This window comes from Rhyacophila brunnea, unplaced genomic scaffold (assembly GCF_057557595.1).
Source record: "Rhyacophila brunnea isolate RB1 unplaced genomic scaffold, BYU_Rbru_1.0 scaffold_18, whole genome shotgun sequence".
NCBI classification, from domain to species: domain Eukaryota; kingdom Metazoa; phylum Arthropoda; class Insecta; order Trichoptera; family Rhyacophilidae; genus Rhyacophila; species Rhyacophila brunnea.
Window position 1 is genome coordinate 24,958,290 of NW_028232837.1, and position 20,799 is coordinate 24,979,088.

The 20,799-nt window shown below is 34.9% G+C and overlaps 2 protein-coding genes and 1 non-coding gene across 4 annotated transcripts in view; all 3 read left to right on the forward strand.

The window, feature by feature from the left end:
- The first annotated feature begins 3,226 nt into the window (after positions 1-3,226).
- Positions 3,227-16,248, forward strand: LOC147073375 (protein CREG1-like). Its single transcript, XM_085945464.1, has 6 exons — positions 3,227-3,301; positions 8,353-8,600; positions 11,046-11,200; positions 12,122-12,241; positions 14,516-14,597; positions 16,029-16,248. Coding segments are annotated over exons 1-6 (756 nt in total). The 5' UTR covers positions 3,227-3,299; the 3' UTR covers positions 16,178-16,248.
- A 2,536-nt stretch (positions 16,249-18,784) lies between these two features.
- LOC147073376 (uncharacterized) overlaps positions 18,785-20,799 on the forward strand; it is a 33,078-nt gene continuing 31,063 nt past the window's right edge. For both annotated transcript variants that reach the window (XM_085945462.1, XM_085945463.1), the window contains exons 1-2: positions 18,785-18,816; positions 19,375-19,479. In XM_085945462.1, coding sequence (XP_085801588.1) covers positions 18,804-18,816; positions 19,375-19,479 — 118 coding nt within the window. In that variant the 5' untranslated portion in view covers positions 18,785-18,803. The remainder of the gene's footprint in view (positions 18,817-19,374; positions 19,480-20,799) is intronic.
- Positions 20,298-20,602, forward strand: LOC147073377 (Nuclear RNase P). Its single transcript, XR_015070491.1, has one exon.

Genomic DNA, 20,799 nt, shown 5'->3' on the forward strand with positions numbered 1-20,799 from the left:
AAATTTTCATTACTATGCTGCTTGTTCACTAAACAACTCCATGATTGTAAGTGACCTGCAGTCTCGACGTAAACTGCTTCCACCCTGACCACTACCAACCAAACTCGCGCTGATATAACGTCGCTGTAGGATTGGTTTCCCGAATAGACCAAATGTTCAGGAGACGAAAAACAAATTTCATAATCCTATATTTAAATACATGGAGATATTTAAAGTGTTATTTTTACAGCATATGAATGATGTATTCATTACCATTACAAAGTAATTTAAAGAAAGGGATGGTTCTAGTCCAATTAGATACAAAAAAACATTCTGCATTAAAAGGTCGATTTCGACAAAAACGGATATTCGGCAAACCAATCCTATAGCGACGATAAGACGCGGTGGTTACTAGAATCAAAATAATTCACTTGCGCTCTGTCTGTACCCTTATAAATAGAACCCAAAATCTGGAACAATCTTTGTTAATTATTTTGGTAGACATGTTATAAAACATCAATAAATCAAAAGAGTAATACTTAATAATCTATTAAATGTATTAAAACATTTTAACTCAGTAGGTACATAAATACTCACACTAGTAAGGAAAAAACACTGTACATTTTTAGGAGACCACCAAACTTAGCATATATCATATCCACACCCATTGTCGATGTTTAAGAAGGGGAGCCACCTGAAATTTATCCCCCCCATAAAATAGCGGTCATGTTTCCCAAATTGCCCCCCTTGGGTATACCAAGTTTGGTGCTCTTCTTAGTCGGTTCTCACATCTAAACTCGCCTCGTGTGCCGCACAGCCATAAATCAAAACTTCCGAGAACGGCGATCCAGTGTTGTTTGTGGACCGCGAACATCTACCGAACGACAGTCGCGCGTAGCCTTTCGAAATGTATAGATTTTTGAATACTGCGATCAGCGAACCGGTATAGGAATGACCAATTCGTGGGTGTTTGTATACGACCTGGCGTCTTCGACTTGGAGCCCGAGAAGCATCCAACTTGTCGTTTGCAACAGAAGATGTTTTTTTCAAACGATACAGTCGCATTCGTCCAATCTGCGGAGCTCTTAATCTCAACGCTTCGACACGTTGTAGGCAAGACGAGTTTTGATGTGAGAGCCGGCTTAAATAGTGCAATTTTCCTCTAAAAAACGTTGCTTGCACGTGTGACTAATTTATTCTGCTAAATATGAGTTTAATTTAGAATGTTTTTTGCTAATTTTTTATGAAAAACGCTAAGATACTGTTAATAATAATTAATTGATGCTTTAATTAAGAAATCTATTAATGGGAATTTTAAAGGTTATCTATCAAATTTAAAACGATGACCTGTTTTTGTTGATAAAGCAAATTTGATAATCGTATCCTTGATGTACAAAAAGAAGCAACGGTGAATTCAATAGCTATCTATATACATGTGTAAAAAATCGTTATTACAAGAGAGCCACATTTTTTATAGCGTTTGCCGTGTGTTAAATGGTATAATGCTCGCTTTCTATTCTTCAAGATGCGGATTCAACACATGGGCTGAATATTTTAGTTAATGATGTACTATCTGGGATGGCAGGTCATGTGTTGCATAAGTGCGATACATTATAAAGGGCGGCAAAAGAAGGAATGAATACAATTTTTACAACTAAATGAGAGCAGTGGCAGTTTTCCATGAAGCAGACGATGCGGGCGTTTCAGTATCGACATCTTAGTTTAAAAAATGTTGACAGCATAATTATTATTCTATTATAATACACATTGCAATTGCGGTTTATCGCACAGGCAAATTTTTCACAAGGGTGTCTCCACAGAACAGAGATAATAAATAGAATTCCGATAGGCAATATTCAATAAACTACGTTTTGATGCAGGGTTTTGAATGTGTGAGTGTCCTACAGAAATGAAACACACATTATGCAAGTGCAATACTGTGTGTAATACACCAATATTAAATGAGCCTCAATGCATAAACCGAGAGCAGTTGTCAGTATTCGACGTATGACGTATTCTTGACACGTGTTTAAGTTTATCCTGGATTATTCCTTTCTCGAGATCGGTTACCTGCTACTCCTTACCCGTTAGGTAGTTCCCATTATTTCTGAATTCTCTGAGTGTCTCCAAACCTGTCAGTACCTAAAATGACCACTGTTTGAGAATGCGTTTCGTGAAAATGTGCTAATTCTCACTATGGTGAGTGTCATGAAGTGCCAGGCAATTTGTAACTAAAAATGAAAGGAGACAGCATTCAAGTTGTTCAAGGATATCACTGGTTTTAACAAATGTTTGGATTTTTTTCCCTGTTGGAATTAATAAAGTAACGCACATACAAAGTTAATCGTAGCGATTGCTTGTCGTTGCGACATGTTACAACAACTTGTAGTTGAGCATTCCACCAATGGTTATAGCTGCAGGCTCTGAGGATGCCACATTACCGATCCAAGTCTTCGAGTATGTCGAAGGTTCAAATCCTGCATGTCAAACTTATATGTTGTTTTTTTCCAAAAATGATGTGTGTTTGCATCGAACGCATGAACCCGAATGGGTTGTGTGAATGGCTTGCAGGCAATTATCGCATTTTTTTATCAAAAGATACCTCCACACTGAAAAAATGATGATCCACTAAATTCCTGGGATTGCTGCCAAAAGTTGGTAAGTCAATAATTTAGGTATTTAGAGTTAACCTTTTTACTGTAGGTAGGTGTATGTATGGCGGTACCTTGCACGCCGCGAATTTTATTGCAAAAATAAAAAATTAAAATCAATTTACGTTTCAAGTGGTAAAAATGAATTCTGTTGTAGTATGTGACGATATTCCCAATATATCTTGTTGTGTGTTCCAACACATTTGTAAGTTTAAAATTGATTTACATTAGTGAAATCCCGTTTAAAGCGGGACGTCCAAAGACATCATTTTTGTATGAGCGGCGTTCCGTTCACGGAAAAGTTCGCATCTTAAGACGTCATTGGCAGCCATCCAGCAACGGATATGTGTATATTTATAAATATGTTTGCTGGAAAAATATTCAAGGTCATCCGATAAAGCACAAATAAATAAGCATTATGCCTTATTTTAGAGGGCATGTCAAACTTCAAATTGGAAATACTCCATAACATGATTTCGAGACTTACCAACTTTTGGCAGTAAACCCCACACGAGTAATGAAATGACTTGATAACCCCTGACATTTTACAAATCTATAATGTCACTTTTGAATAGTGATATTTAGTGACGATATTCAGTCATTGAATGTTTGACGTAAGTAATAGAGGCAAACGTTTTTATTAATAGCAAAGGAACTTGTATTTTTACCATGTAAGTGATTCTGAATGTTATTACTTTGAAATTAATCAATATTTAAATTTAAATTTTCATAAAAAAAATCAATATATCATACAAGTGAGATATTTCCAGATACGTCAGTTCGGTGAACAAATGAACATTGTATACAAAATATTCTAAAAGTGATACAATTGATGTTAATGTATTTTTTTTCCGCTGCAGATGAAAGACATTGTTCATAATATACAGATGTTCTTGGTCTGGATTAGGCTTTATATTTTAAAACACACCATTAGCTAAAATATAAATCAATTTGTACTATTTGTGGCAATTACACACTAAGTAGCGATCATGCTACTCTGCATTAAATTAGTCACACACTTTAATATGTAGGTTTAGTTATTAAAACAAAACATTAGCAATAATAATAATTGTCAGCGTTTCCTCAATCATAACTTGACCAGTAGTGTTTGTTTTGATTGAGAATTACGACAATATCCGATGGTAATATAATATGTACTGTATTAATATAAATAAGAAGTACAATCTATGAATACTCACTCAACTCATCGAGTCCGTCATGAGACTTGCTGCTATGGTCACAAGTTCTTCACTCGATATAGTACATCCGTTATTCCACTCCATTCAAGGCTCTCAGTGCAATTAATCTCTTAATCATATCGATCTCATCAATACATCATTACCTCACGATTATAACCTCATGTCATCATCCTTATTATTGTATTCAGTGTATTCTTTTATCAACCAATAAACTCGTATCTCAACAACCAAGCAACAACGACCCTTCTATCTACCACCACCTCATTATACCGCCAAATTCCTAATTAAATTAGTTTTTACAAGTCAACATATTATGTTAAAGAGGCGTATTGAGTATCGAGTTTTCAGCACTGACACTGACTGAAAAAACCAGTTATGTCATGAATATCATCTGTAAGGGATCTTGGCATTACGTTTGAGAGTAAACTGACATTTACTAGCCATATAGTTACCATTTGTAACAAGGCGCTTAAGATGTTGGGCTTCGTCATGCGTACTTCTCGGGTCTTTTCAGATGTTACGGTATTAAAACTTTTATTTAAGGGGCTAATTTCAGCTGGGGCACCGTCTAAAACGATCGTGACTACCCGACGCGAAGATTGTACAAATGACGCATGCAGAACAAAACATAATTAGTCATAAAAAGTCAACATGTGTCCATTTAATGTTATGTTTATTGTTTTATTACTAATAATAATAATATATTTATTGACATGTTTTCTTTTTCAAGTAAATGGGTAACGTTTGTTAGTCATCTTTACACGATTTAAGAATTAATTCCCCCATCGCCATCACAAAACAAACTGATGTGATCACAGCTCGACTTTTGCTCTGCGATTGCCAGCCAGTCCAAAATTTCGTCGCACCTATAGTTGAAAATTATTTGCCATTTCACTGAAGTACCGTCTTAATTCTTTAGTTCAAAGCAAGCTTGAGAGTGGATCTATTGTTTGGGCACCGCATCAGTTGAAGTATGGCCTTATGGTAGAGAGGATTCAGAAGAAATTCTTGAGGCTCCTTTACTTGAGGTTGTATGGATACTATCCATGGCTTTATCCAACTGACTTTCTCTTAGGTATGCTTACATACTGCAGTCGACAATTTAGAAGAGATCTTTATTTAGCTACGTATTTTTTACACTTATACGAGGTATAAATGAGAACTCTGCCATTCTGGGCGGTGTTGACCTGTGTGTCCCTGATAACTATCTTAGAAATAGAGAGCATCTGTTGTTTATTCTCCCAAGGTGCAGAACCAACCTGCCATTGGTAATGCCAATTGGGAGGGCGTAACTATGTTCAACCAAATTGCTCCGGGTGTTGATATATTCCACATGCGTGAGAGTGAGTTTAGGTGGATCCTATTTTATAAATTCTTAAAATGGGGTCTCCTTAACAAACTCAGTGTACTTTGAATTTATATATATTATGTATAATTGTATTTTCACTGCTTTTGTATCTTTATATTGTGTTCTCTTTTTATATTTTCATTTTTATCCTTTTTATTACTTTTGTTTTTCTTTCTTCTTTATAATCTCCTATATATTATTATCTCCTATATATTATTATCCTAAGAGATTTTGGAAAATGCACCAACGGCTCATTTAAGCGACATTTTATTGTTATTTTTACATCTTCACTTCGATATGTGCGCTGCCGAATTATCTACCGATTGAATTGACCGAATTTGAGAAATATCCGATGATTTTCCAGAAACGTGACGTTTATATCCGATATTTCCTCATTTACGTATAGGATTTGCCATATTTCTTTTAACGTTCAGCAGAATGACGTCTTTGTCGCTTAAGACCTTCTAATCCTTTATTGACAAACGGAATCGATTATTTTTATTCAAATATCGTAGAAAGCCATAATCTTGGTACAATTTACTACGTAAATTAAATTTAAAACCAGCGTCCGCCACTGCTGTTCCAAATTTGATTCTTTTTAAATACTTTTTTATGGCTGTCACGTTTACACGTTTGCCGCAATGTAGTACTAATAGACTTTTGAGTACGATATTTATATTAAAATGCATTTTGACAGACTATTCCTAATCGGATCGACTGATACACATACTTTATTTAATTTAATCATGTTCCCGAGAGATATTAAATGCGAATTAATTCATAACATCGCCTCAAAATTTAAATAGGTACCCATAACCTCAAAATAAATGTAACGTCATCATAAAATGTATACACACATATTGTTCTTTTTTTTATGTATCTTATTTTAGTATGGCTATAAATACTATTTTTTTGAACCAATGAAAATTATTTAAAGCCTGGATATAAATAGAATTTAAAATTAAAATTCATTTTTGACTAACATCGGATCGACTGATACACATACTTTATTTGATTTAATCATGTTCCCGAGAGCTGATATTAAATGCGAATTAATTCATAACATCGTCTCAAAAATTAAATAGGTACCCATAACCTCAAAATAAATGTAACGTCATCATAAAATGTATGTAATACTATTTTTTTGAACCAATATATTATGTTTATCAAAATTTTTGATAATTATCTACTATTCATATCGTCATTATCATCATCATCTGGATTAATCCACTGTTGGATGAAGGTTATCCCAACTTGATTCTACTTTTCTTGGTCATAGAAATTGCTATATTTTTTAAAAATCGTGTTTCTATATACCTACCCATTTATATCATCATTATCGTTATTATCGTCATCAACCAGTATCAATCCACTGCTGGATGAAGGCTTCTCTAAGCTGATTGTATCCCTGTTGGTCATATGAATTGCTGTATTTATCAAAATCGGTGATATTATACTTATCATATCTACATATTCACATCGTCATCATCATCATCATCAACCAGTATTAATCCTGATCAACCTGAATCAATCCACTACTGGATAAACGCCTCCCATAGTCTGATTACTCCTTTCTGTCATTTGAATTGCTGTATTTATCAAAATCAGTGATATTATATTTATCTACATATTCATATCGTCATCATCATCAACCAGGATCAATCCACTGCTGGATGAAGGGTTCCGCAACCTATTCTTCTACTATCGGTTTAACGAATTTGTGATATTATACCTATTTCTATCGTCTTTATCATCACCGACCTGAACCAATCCATTGCTGGATAAAGGACTCCCTAGCCTGATTCTACTCCGTTCTGTCATTAGAATTGGTGTATTTATCAAAGTCGGTCATATTATATTTATCTACATATTCATATTGTCATCATCATCATCAACCAGGATAATCCACTGCTGGATGAAGGGTTCCGCAACCTGAATCCACTACTATCGGTTTAACGAATTTGTGATATTATACCTATTTCTATCGTCTTTATCATCATCGGCCTAAACCCATCCACTGCTGGATAAAGGCCTCCCTAGCCTGATTATACTCCTTTCTGTCATATGAATTGCTGTATTTATCAAAATCGGTGATATTATATTTATCTACATATTCATATCGTCATCATCATCATCATCAACCAGGATCAATCCACTTCTGGATGAAGGTTTCCGCATCCTGATTCTACTACTATCGGTTTAACGAATTTGTGATATTATACCTATTTCTATCGTCCTTATCATCATCGACCTGAATCCATCCACTGCTGGATAAAGGCCTCTTTAGCCTGATTCTACTCCTTTCTGTCATTTGAATTGGTGTATTTATCAACATCGGTGATATTATATTATATCTATTTATAATGCCATTATCATCATGAGCCTGAATCAATCCACTGGTGGATGAAGGCCTCTTTAAGTTATTTGTATTTCTGTCGGTCATATGAATTGCTATATTTATCAAAATTGCTGATATTATATTTACCCATTCATAATATTATCGTCATTATCATCATCATCATCATCATCATCATCATCATCATCATCATCATCATCATCATCATCATCATCATCATCATCATCATCATCTGGATTAATCCACTGCTGGATGAAGGTCTTTCTGAGCTGATTCCACACCTTTGGGTCTTATAAATTCCTATTCTAATCAGAATTGGTTTATTCCTCTCAGATGTATACATTGCTTCATTATTTATCAACATTTGTTTCGATATGAATGTCCCGCACCGACATTGAAACAAAATAATGTTAAAATTTATTTTTTAGATTGCTTATGTACCTTCTTCTATTCTAAATGGGCCCCGCGGGAGATTAATATTCACGTTATATTGGATCGCTATTTTCATGATAATCACATATTGCTTTGTATTCGAACGGTTGAGATGTATAATTTATCATATTTAAATGCACGTGATTTAACGAAACATTCATATACCTATACACATATTGTATCAAAATGTCAGTGGTCGCAATCGGTGATTTCCAGCTGTTTTGCTAGACCTAGCAGCCTGAGGTGGTATCAGGCAACATTCAGAAGGCCAGACTCCAGACTAAACTACGTAATAACTTATAATTTGTAATGTCCACATTATGTAAAAACAAAATAAATTGAAATTGTAACAATTCAATAGAATTGATAATATATTCTATTTTGCAGGTATTCAATCAAGCGGGCTTTCTTCATTTTTGTCATATTATATTATGTGACAAGTGCTTTGGCCAAAGATGACACTGGCAGCCATTTAATTAATAAACGGAATATCATTCATTCAGCATTTCAAACTGTCAAACATTTGATGCCAAAAGATCACAAAGACGAACCTTCGATAGAGATCCCTGTGGAAGACACTCCGCCAGATCATAAAAGCTATGTAGCGATGGCAAGATATGTAATGCACAAAACAGGTAAGGGAAATTGATTATTTTTTAAGACCTTTTATCAGATGCCATATTCAGATTTTTTGACAAAATTATTTTCTACTAGGCGACTATGGTAATCACAGAACAGATTAATAAGATAAGAAACGTGAAGGCCAGTTGCCATGGCCCAAGGTTTTCAAGCCGGATTCGGTTTATCATTTTATGCATCTTAAATGTCCTTAAATATTGCCTAAATAATTGAATATGTGTTTATACATTTTTACAGACGAACTATTGAAAATAACATATATTATTATTCTTTACTTCAACTATTACTAGGTACTAGTTCACCTTGTCACGCATCAGCATTGGGGCATAGAGCAAGCACAAGTTTTCCATCGGTCCAAAGCCACCATGCCAAACCTACAGCGCGTAGATCGCTTTTGTAGCAGCACTCAGGGAGGCTCCATATTCAAGATTTAAATCTTGTTACAGTCTTAACCAGAAGGCAACCCACTTCCCACATAATTTCCCTATATTATATTTTATAATAAAACAGGTAAATCACCATTTCTGTTCCGAAACAGAATGATCCATACATTATCTTTATCTTTTTCCGATGACGCTTTAACTCAACTGGAGCCTTGGCATCATCCACTATTTTCTTCCAGCTGGTGCGTTCCTTTGTGGCTTCTCTCCAGTCATCAACGTTTAGAAAGTTTTTTACGTCACTGTTTCCTCCTAGAACTTTATTTATTTCCCCATATACTGAGCCATCATTCTCTGTGTGCCTGGACCAACCGCTTTAGTATTCCTGTTGACACCGTCCGACCACATAAGTTTTGATCTGTCAGTCAACCTACAATCATTGACCTCTGTGGCTGGGTACCGGCCACTCTTGCTAGTTGATAAGCCGATTGGAGCCTACCTAGTTTAATGAATGTGAAGATAATTCTTCATGAAGAAGGTTGTAGAGCTCCATGTCAATGATATTAGGCTAACTACAGACATACCTAGATTGATTCATAATAATATATGTCGTATACAGCTATTCCTCGATTATTAAAACATTATGCACTTTTTTGACTAAATACTAAAACCAGTATCAAAGTGGGCTAAAGGTACCTTGATGTTTTTATAGGAAGGGCGAAAAACTGTAGTTATACTTTCAACAATGTATATTTAAGTATTATATTTTTCTTAATATAATATATAACCTTTCCTGAATACATTTAAATAGTAAATTTAAGTGTAACTTTATTAACAAAGCTCAATTTGACATCTAAAATATGCTCTCAGCCACTTTTGATAATGACTATTCAGTGTGGTCATTTTTGATAATAAGTGAATCTTTTGTAATACATGACAGGTCTTGCAGACGAAAGATGTGTTATGGCGGCCATATTAGATTTTGTATATTTTTAGGCCTGTGATTGGCTCATCAATACTTTGGCCGTTTTTGATATTCATGCACATTTAAAAAGTTGATTTAGCATAGGTTCTGGCTGTTTTTGATGCTTGATTATAGGAGTGGTAGATATTGATATAAAGAATTTGTTGGCATTAAAATGTAAAAAACGCTGAAAAATACCTTTGGCCCACTTTGATACCTACTGGGCGTCTCATATATAAGGCGTCTAATTCCAAAAAGCTATAAGTCCACATTTGGTCAAAATCGAGAAAAAAATACACACGTATTCTTTGTGTAATTTTACACAATATGTACCTATTGATCTATAAATTGAAAAACGCGACAAAAACCTACGAAAAATAATATTTTATGTCTCAATTTATTACAAAAAGCGCCACGTCCGTGTTTTATATTATTTAATGCTTGGTTGATTTCACGCGTGTTTAAGTCGACCAATAAGGCAACGTTCAATATTAAAAATGGTGTCTCCCATGCTGTAGCATCTGATAAATTCATGACAGTGCCACGGAAATATGTGCTTTATATGGAAATTTTTTTTAAGTGAGGTACAAGTAGCGCTACGTCCAATTTTATTTTGCCTATATTTATTACATTTAAGAGTTTATCGGCTGAAACAAATGGACGGAACCAGTTCTGACTAATATTAAAATAATCAGAACCAAGGACTACAACATATTGTGTTTTATTTTAATCAATACAATGAATTTCCCCCAAGAATTGACAGTTAACACCATAAGATAAGATATTATTACATAGGTATTAAATTTAACCTAACTCCAGTTTTTAAATCACCCAAAGTCGGTTCCAGAGTAATCCCCGAAAGGGAATCAATACAGTGGATATCACCGTATACACAAAGGGTGCCAACAAATATGAGATAAGCATCTCTGGCATGTTAACTAAAATGTTACCTATCCACTAAGCAATCACAGGATTACAAGACAATGCAGAGCCTGTAGTAGTGAAAAACCCATGTCATCTCGAATGAACGTCCTCCCTGACCTTCAATTTAATGAGATCGAACTTTTTGGCTAGAGAAATTATTGTTTGAATTTCAGATTGGACGTCTATTGCTACTTTATCCAGAATACCAAAAATTTTGAATTATCCATTTACAAGTGTGGTATCCATGAGTGATGGAACTGTGGAGAAGTCTGTTGGCATCCCCTACTTTTATTTAACCCCTCTCGACTTTCCTGCAATAGATATAGCGGTAAGTACCACTCTTGGAAGGTACAGAGAATCTTACACAACTGCGGTGGGCAGTCCTGAAAAATAAAGCAAATTCTGACGCCATGACATGTTGATTGTCACTTGATATCTTCTGCATGTCATTGGAAGCATTCCGCTTTCTGAAATAGTCATTGATACATCTCCAGCTCCAATTAAACCGAAGTTGGAAAATCAACCACCATTTTTAATATTTTTTGACCAATTTCAAATAAGGTTTTCTAATATTTTTAATGTCATCACTCTATATTAATCATTCTATATTATGCAGACCTAAATGCACTCAGTGACGTCCCTAGACAAAATGCCGCCCCTAGGCAGTGCCAAAATGCCGGGACATTTTTTTATACAGTACTTTTTATCATTATTTCATTCATGACTCAAATATCTAAGCAATATATTGTATGGATACATTACTAACAAGGTAATATATCTCTGCTTCAATAGACAATATTGCGAGTCTACGATTTCAGATAGTCTACAGTTAAAAATACTGGCAAACATATTTGGATAAATTTTAAATTAAGCATGCACGTGTCATTGCTATTCACCAAGAACGTGACGTCCAACGACAACGGAAGTAAAATAGACATCGCGAACCCGACAAAAAAATAAAGTCCTGTTAAAACTTTTATAGTCCTTCCTAATTAATACATTTTGTTTCCAATCAGTGAGCTGATTTTTTTAATGGAAAGATATTTGCGTTGTTGCTATGTTTAGGTGGCTATATATATATTATATACCTAATGATTCTCCTCGATTTGCCGCCCTTTGGGTAACTGCCGCCCCCAAGCGACGTTCAATCTGCATACCCCCACGGGACGTCACTGAATGCACTTGCCGGTAGCCTGTGGTGTAAACAATTTCATTATTTCAATAATTATTAATTATTCTTTGTTTGCAGAAAGATAGCAGATGTACCATTTCAGTATCGTTAGAACAGACAGGATATTGCCGTTCTCAGACTCTTGTACCCGACGATCCACGCTGTGCTCGAGTCATGATTACTGGAAAAGTTGTCAAGGTAAAATAAAAGTTCATTCATTTTTCTTTTATTACCTAATAAACAATATTTAAGGAAAACCTCCATAATTAGTAGTTATATTAGAATTTTACCTAGAAATAATTATCCTAAAGAGGAGATTTTGCATATTATACATAATGCTAGTAGCCAATAAAAACATACCAAAAATTAACATTCGTGCACTTGTAAATTTTTCAGTTGTATTTTTAATTGTTAATATTTTTAAACTAATGTGCCATGAAATGTTGATTTTTATGACAAATTTTTTACCCGTAAGTAATCCTCCTAAAGGGAAAGCTTTACGTCATGTGCATAGCAATAGTTTCCAGTCAGTGCTACTCTGCCTTTTTGGAAAACATCAGCTGATTTAAAATGTTCAGCCATTTGAAAGAAATAATCACAGAACAGATAATAAATAGAATTCCGATAGGCTTTATTCAATACACTACATTTTGATGCAGGGTTTTGAATGTGTCAGTGTCCTACGACATGCAATAGTGTGTGTAATACACCAATATTAAATAAGCGTCAATGCTTAAACCGAGAGCAGTTGTCAGTATTCGACGTATGACATATTCGTGACACGTGTTTAAGTTTATACCGGATTGTTCCTTACTTGAGATCGGTTTCCTGCTACTCCTTACCCATTAGGTAATTCAGTTCCCATTATTTCTGAGTTCCCTGGAAATAATGCATGAGATACATATTAAATTTAGTGTCTTAACACAACCATTACTTGAAGACATTCAAAAATTTATTTTACCCTACTGCTCAGTTGCTGATACGATACAAATGTATTTTTAACTATTATTTGTAACATTTTTCGATATTGTCAAATGTTAATTAAATATGGTTGAAAAACTAAAAATTGCCCGCCATTTTCCAAGATGGTGGCCATAGTATAGCATGTCCGTGTATTCATTTTTGGTATGTTATTACTGGGCACTGACAATATGCATGTGCTAAGTCCTACCATTAGGAGAATTATTCCTAGGTAGGTAAGGGATTATTTTTACCTAATATTGGACTAACTTTAAACATTCACAATAATAATTCAAATTATGTGTATAATTCAAAAATTCTATCAATTGGATTTGGATAAAATATATTTTTGTCTGTTTGAATTTGAATATTAATTGAAATATTTGTCAATGATATATCATTTTTGGCTATATTCGTACATATAAAATCATCATTTCATTTTTAACTTGCTGTAAGTAAAAAACTAGGTACTTTTTTTAAAATTATTATGTCTGCTGTGATAACCGTGCTTGTGTAGGTTTGGTCTCTCTTCGGTGGAAATTTGGATCCATCAATATAATATTAAGACGTGTTTGCTACATGGAATTCTATCTGTCATAATATTAAGTAGAATTTAGACCAAGCGAGCAAATGTTTGTTCTTCCCCCACTCCAACGAAATTCTCTTGACGTAAACGCTTTTTGTTGAGCGAGCATAAGAATTTCGCTGTTGTGGGGAAGAACAAACATTCGCTCGCTTTGTCTGAATGCGGTTTTATAGCGCCTGTACACATGCATGGATTTACTGGTAGCAATAGTGCGGATTTTAAACTATTGTCACAATAATTATTTACACGTAAAAGTGCTGACTGTATCTCCAATCTCATTCTTTAAGAGTGAGCGAGATGCGATGTTGTTATTTTATGGTACTAGGTATTTCATACTACTGTCCAACAAGATCTTCTTGGCTAGTATTAAAACTGTGAACTTACAAGCTCCTCCCATTTTTAACCGCACTTCGATAGAAGCGCCTTCCAGTTAGCGACGAGTCGTCCACGTGTTAAAACGGTGAACTACTAAGACTCCTCCTATCTAGTGGACGACAGCGACTTCCGGCTTGTGCCTAAATCTTCTTGTTGGACAGTAGTAGTATAGTAGTAGACAGGTAGTCAAAATCGGTCAACCTGAAAATTTGTTTGTAGTTCGTTTTTTTACCGGCAGGTTCGCCACTATCATTCTACTGCGCAGGCGCAGATCGAAAAAATCCTACCGTCACATGAAAATTCAGAGGCTCCCAAACTTTTTTGATTCATGCATGCAAACTTGCAACTGCAGGATAATACATGTTTACCCATATATTTTCTTGTTATGGCCGCTAATACTTACTATCAACAGAAAATCCATGCACGTGTAAACGGGGTATTAGATACTAACATCATATTTGGATTCAATTTTGAATCTAAATTTAACTCAAAACTAATAAATCACTATTAGAACTGGGAACATGTCTAATTAATTTATTTACGATTTTCAGGTAGAAAAAGGAACATCAGAATATAATTTCGCCAAAGAAGCTCTGTTCTCACGTCATGAATCGATGAGGAAATTACCAGAAAGTATGTACAAATATTATTCTATCTATATTAGAGAAATATTTTTGTTCTACATAGGTTATTGTTCTCTTATGACAAAATGCAGAGAATAACTGATCTGACATTAAGTTAGCCTTAACTAAAACATTCTAATATGGATAATAATATCATAACGTAACATTTCCTATCTTTCACTAACTCACCGATGGTTGGTATGGGATCGGTAGGTGTGTGTCAAATTGAGTAAAGTATTTTATGAGACATGAACATTTAGGTATTTTTTTACAATAATTTTATTTTGGTGTATTAAATCAAACCCAGACCTGTCTGTTTTTATTATAATAGAGAAAACTGCAAAAAAACTGTCTGTCATTGCATAACATTGATGTGAAGAATTTTTGAATCAAATTTATCACCGAAAATAAGAAAATCTCAATGTTTTTAGTTGAATTTCCATTTTCTGTATTTCAGAATTACATTTTCAGTAGAAAAATAAATATGTTTATTATCGGGGTCAATTTAAAGTAGGTTGTTTATTCCTCGTTGGAAATGAGAAAGAGCTTTTGATAAATTCTTCAGTGTTAACTGTCGGCTGAGTAATTCTTGCCACGTATCAAATTATAAAATTTTACGATGTTTGATTCATTAAGTACATGTTATTGTCAGTTCTGTGATTTTTTTTCCTAATGATTTTTTTTTTGACAAAATGTTTTACTTACATATTGCCAGATGATTATATATATATATATATATATTATATAATATTATTCCGCATCCGGTACAGAATTTTGCGCAATGTCTGAAGTATTTTTTTTGGTAACGAGCCAAAGTTAATGGCCCCACCAAACCACACCCGGTCTTAATCGGGCGTATCAGTATGACGCTGCAAATTTTCTAAATGCAATAAAATTGGCCTTTGTGGTGACCAGGTCGGACGGTCCGAAGGGCGACTTGAGCAGTTCTTCCCTTTCCGTACACATTTTAGGACATTCCCAGAGGATGTGGTTTGCATCCCGTATTTCGCTGCCACATGGATATGTTGAACGGGTAATAAGACCAAGCTCAAAGAGCCTGCCAGCGAAGCCACCATGTCCAGTCAAGAATTGACGGGTGTAATGATCTGGAGTCAAAGCGGTTATCTCCATGTGCTATTTGATATTTGGAAAAAAACATATATGTGTGCTTGCCTTTGGTGGAGGCATCCCATTTTTTCTGCCAAATCTTTAACGCCGCATCCAGAGTCATTAGACGGATAGTTTGCTTCATAAGCTAACAAACAGTTGTATAGAGAGGTAAACGGTTAGGAGAACGGTTCCCCACCGAAAATATCTCATATTATTGGTATTTCACAAATCTGGCAACCGCCACTTAAATTCAAGTTAAACCAAACACCGTAAATCAATGTTATTAATTTATAACTATTATTAGTAGTTTACCTAAATTATATTGTTGCAGATCATGGATTTTATGTAGCCAAAATGGACATTCAGCAAATTGTTATGCTCGATTGGTTCGGAGGACCAATCTACATCTCTCTCGAGGACTATTTGGCATATAACGGTACAAGTTTATATGGTCCCGATGCCCGAAAAAATACAACTTAATCTATTACTCGAAATTGCATGAATCAATATTATATCAGATTTAATTGAATAATATATCATCTGTACAAGTACCTAGTGGTTATCTTCATTTTGCAATATACCTACCCCTTCCTCCCTTATAATTACAGGTTGTGATCGAGTAAAACACCAATCTTGAATCTCTCGAATCAAGAATCTTGACAATTCGAGAAATTATCACCAGGCTAAGCTGCCAACAACAACCAGCATTTTAAAAAAATCAATATAACTTCTCAAGGAAATTTGATTTCTCGGTTAAAAAAAATGCCTCAACCAGCATTGCCAACAGCGTTTTCCTGACAGATTTAGCATTTTTCAATAACCAACTAGCTTGCAAAAAACGCATCTAGCATTTATGGAAGCACTGAAAAAACACTATAATCCAAAAAACCAATTTCAAATTCTCTAGTACACAAAATTTCTCATTATTGTCGAGAGATCATAAGCTCTATTCCCAACCAATATTTCCAAACAGGTATACACATAAGAGGGGTCCTTGAGCTATTTTTAATTCACAATACTTGTGAACGTAATATTCTTTTATTGAACATACAAAATTTGAAAACACCTCAGATATATTATTATACCTACCTACTAGAAAAATCTTGGTAAATGTGCCGCAGAGGTGGCCATGAGATTTTACAACTTTCTTTTTAGACCAAACCAAACCTAACCTAAACTAAAGCCGCGTTGACACGATCCAAGTTTACTTGGACCGAGCGCACTCGTACGAGACATCTTCATACACTTGGATACTAAAGCTTAGATAGGAGTAATTTGTATGTCGTTCCGAGTATACTTGGATCATGGCAACGTAGCTTAACATAACCGAACCTAATTTAACCTACCACAACCTAATATTAGCTCATATAATCTTAGTTTGTGATAATGGTGTATCAAAATGTATGAAAATTTGAAATTTTCAATTAACGATTTTTGGATCGAAAAGCCGATGCGCCGACAAAAAAACGTATTTATTATAATTGTCTACATGGAATAAACTGTTAAATATATAAAAGCTCATGGCTACCTCTGCAGCACAATTACCTAAATCTTTATGAAAAAAATACAACCCCTATTAACAGGACTCGATCCAGCATCCTCTGGAATCTGGATTCGTGCCAATGTCCTTTACCAATTGAGCCATATTAAGCGGTACCTAGTTAAAAACAACATGGGAGTAAGTATATTAGAGCTGGGATTCAAACTTTAAGTGGGAGCTAAATTCAAAATGGAAAACATAATTTATTTATTAATAATTATTGAAGCTCATTTGTATTTTATGTAGGTACATACCTACCTATTTCAGTTAAATATAAATAGCCTTACAACTATTCCTCGTAAAAACAGTCTTTTAATACTTTGGACGCGGAAGACGCACACGGCGCGTAATGACCAGGCGGCCGATCGATGTAATTAACGTGCATTTTAAAGGGGGCAATTAAAATCTCATTATCTCTTCAGCAGCGAAAGCGTTAAACCTCCGTTGTGTGTAGGCCTGTGTGCTCTGGTTAGGATTGAACATGGTAATTATTATTAAAATAGGTAGGTACTTACTTACCTAGATAATGAGTGTTGATTTTCTTAGATTATTTGTATAGTACCTAGTATTTATACCTACCTACCTACAATGTATTTTTAATTTCTTTGTTATTAAGTTATTGCACTTTGGGCATGGTAGATAAGCAACTTTCTAATAATCCCAATATTATTACCTACCTATTATTCAAGGAGGTTGGACAGTGCATTATTATTACTTTGAAATTCGAGATACCATTTCCAATAATTTCATATTGAGTTTCTGAGTTGCCACCTTATTTATAATTTTAAATTGATAATTAATTCATTTTCAATTCATCCTAGTTTTACTTAAACTTGTAATAAAAATGATAAATGAAAATATTTAGTCACAATGGTCACAATACTATTGATTCGCCTTCGAATTATATGGTTGATACAGGATTATTTTATTATTTGGGGTTACGTAGGAATCCAAAAATAGTTTATTTAGGGGTGGCCGGGATTTAGCGATCAAGGTAATTTTATTTTCGGAGCACATTCCACGTAGCCAACATAATAGCGCTATGCATAATCAGCGTTGCCATGTCTACTGAAATTTCAGTAGATCTACTGATATTTTTGGCAATATACTGAATCTACTGATATTTCTCCATTTCACAAAATTCCCACCAGCCGGGAAAAAAATTAGCCATCTTTGAAAACTTGGGAACTTCGAAAAGCCGACCATGAAAAATAGGGAACCTGCGGCCCGCGGCGAAATATATTTTTCCTAAAAAAAACAAGCCAACTATGAAAATCTGGGAACCTGCGGCCCGCGACGAAATAATTTTCCTAAAAAAACAAGCCGACTATGAAAATCTGGGAACCTGCGGCCCGCGGCAAAATATTTCTCCTAAAAAAAACAAGCCGACTATGAAAAATTGGGAACCGATTTTTTTTCCCTAAAACAGAAATCTACTGATATTTTGTCGAATCTACTGAATTTTTTTACACATTCTACTGAAATTAAAAATTTTGACTTGGCAACACTGATGCATAAAGACTTATCAAAAATATACAGTTGGCATTACTGCCACGACCCTTCAACATGGCTTCTACAGGTCAGTCCGACGTTTTTTTTATCACGTGAATATTTCCTAATTATATCTGATTTTAATCAATATTATTTCGCAAAAGTAGTGTGATCCGGTAATATTTTAAAATATAATTTACAGTAAAAATACCTCGTTAACCCATTGGCTTCGTAAGTGATCGTATTTTTTGTTTGAAATAATGCATTTTCCATACGACAAGCAGGGCTGTACCGCGTGGCCACATTTCTCCACCGCAGAGGAATTTGCAACCGTTCGTAATCTGGATAACTGTATTTATTTACCGCTAGTCGCGACATAATGTTAACAGACGAGACGATGGGTGACTTGTGGACAATTTTAATGTCAATTGATTGCCGTTCCATATTATTAGACCATTTCCCATTGCGAACATTTTCAAAACGACCTTCCGGTAATCGCAAATTCACGAGTGCGTCATCGACGAATGTACGCCGGCTGAAAATTATCCGATAATCTGACGTCGCGCGGTGCAAAGATCGTCAGATTTAGCTGTTGCAATAATATGTCTAATGTTTAAATAATGAAATGATTAAATCCTTCCTTCAGGTAAGAAGTCCAAGAAAGTCAAAGGCAAGACCTTGGGTCTCAATGAATTCTTGGCAGATACGCCGATACCCAGCAAGAGCTGGGCGGACGAGGAGGAGGAATTCGGTAAGAACCCATCAACATTTTGTTACGAAACTTGGGAATTCTAATTCCAAACTCAATGGGACACCCCTGTATATAAAAATGCCCTGTCATTCAAATTATAAAAAAACACTGTCATATCAATCAAGTGGTTACGGTTACAACATCACATTGATGACACACTGTGTTCCATTTTTAAATTGTAGGTATATTTATTTACAAAATAATACGGGAAGATGTAAAAATAAATATCGACACCACACATTAGGCATACTAGACTAGACACTGATAATTATTTATAGATTATTTATTATTGTTTATTGAAACATCCAATTAATCTTATCAGTATGATAGTTCTAAAACAAGTAAATTTTTTTACCAAGGTTTATATTTATTTTTCAAAACTAATTTTCATATTCCACCTTTTCCATGTAGGATTGTAATGGACAAATATTTCGTCACCAGTGGTCTCTCCGTAGGATGGTGGAATAGACAATAGTGCGCTACCTGCCATAACTAGAATATTATTATGTCCTGTCGACAGTGATATGTGATTCATTTCAGGATGGGTTTGGAGTAATATATCGTAATATAATATTAATGACTAGCTGCCTGGTATTTATCCTGTGACAGCCAATTTGATGTGGTGTGAGCCTTTTTCAATGTTTTGAAAATCTGTCAAGTATTAGTAGAAATAATGGATTTCATAATTAAGAATATTTGGTGTAACAAATGGTACATAAATACCACTTAATTTTCTATATAGAATGCGTCTTAATGAAATGGTATGTTGTACTTCATATAGGTAGTTTTTAAACCCAATGATGAAACGACAATGCCTGACCGTGTCAATCTCGCACTTGGGGCTCACGCGCGGGTGTCCCATCACCCATATTCAGCCCCGGGAAGGTCTGAGGAATGGCCACCGTGCTCCGTTTGCACCGCACAACACTCTCGCCGGGTGCCCTTTTGGACAAGGGGCGGGGGAACCAGAAATTCGGAGCCTGCCGCGATCGCCTGGGACGTCAAGCAAATTTGCAATGACCGAGGCTGCGGCCGGACCTCTTTGGAATCCCTCGCGGCCAGCCGTTTTAGTCTAATATGCGAGTTGAAATCCAAAACTCAATTCAGACTAGTCTGACACGGACTGCGGCTAATTATTAGCTGATCGGCATTGTCTCTGAGGGTTATAGTTTAGTTAGTAATTAATACCAGCTAAAGCATTCTCTTTTGCAGAAGTATTGAATGAAAAATAATTCTTGAATATGTCCATTTCGTTTGATACTTTCAAAAAATGAACATGAATCATTTTGTTCGCAAGTATTGTAAGTTTAAACACAGAAA

Excerpts from the sequence above, each read along its gene's own strand:
- LOC147073375 (XM_085945464.1), top strand. Across the intron at positions 12,242-14,515 it reads TTACTGGAAAAGTTGTCAAG|GTAGAAAAAGGAACATCAGA; the intron begins GTAAAATAAAAG and ends TACGATTTTCAG. Across the intron at positions 14,598-16,028 it reads GATGAGGAAATTACCAGAAA|ATCATGGATTTTATGTAGCC; the intron begins GTATGTACAAAT and ends ATATTGTTGCAG.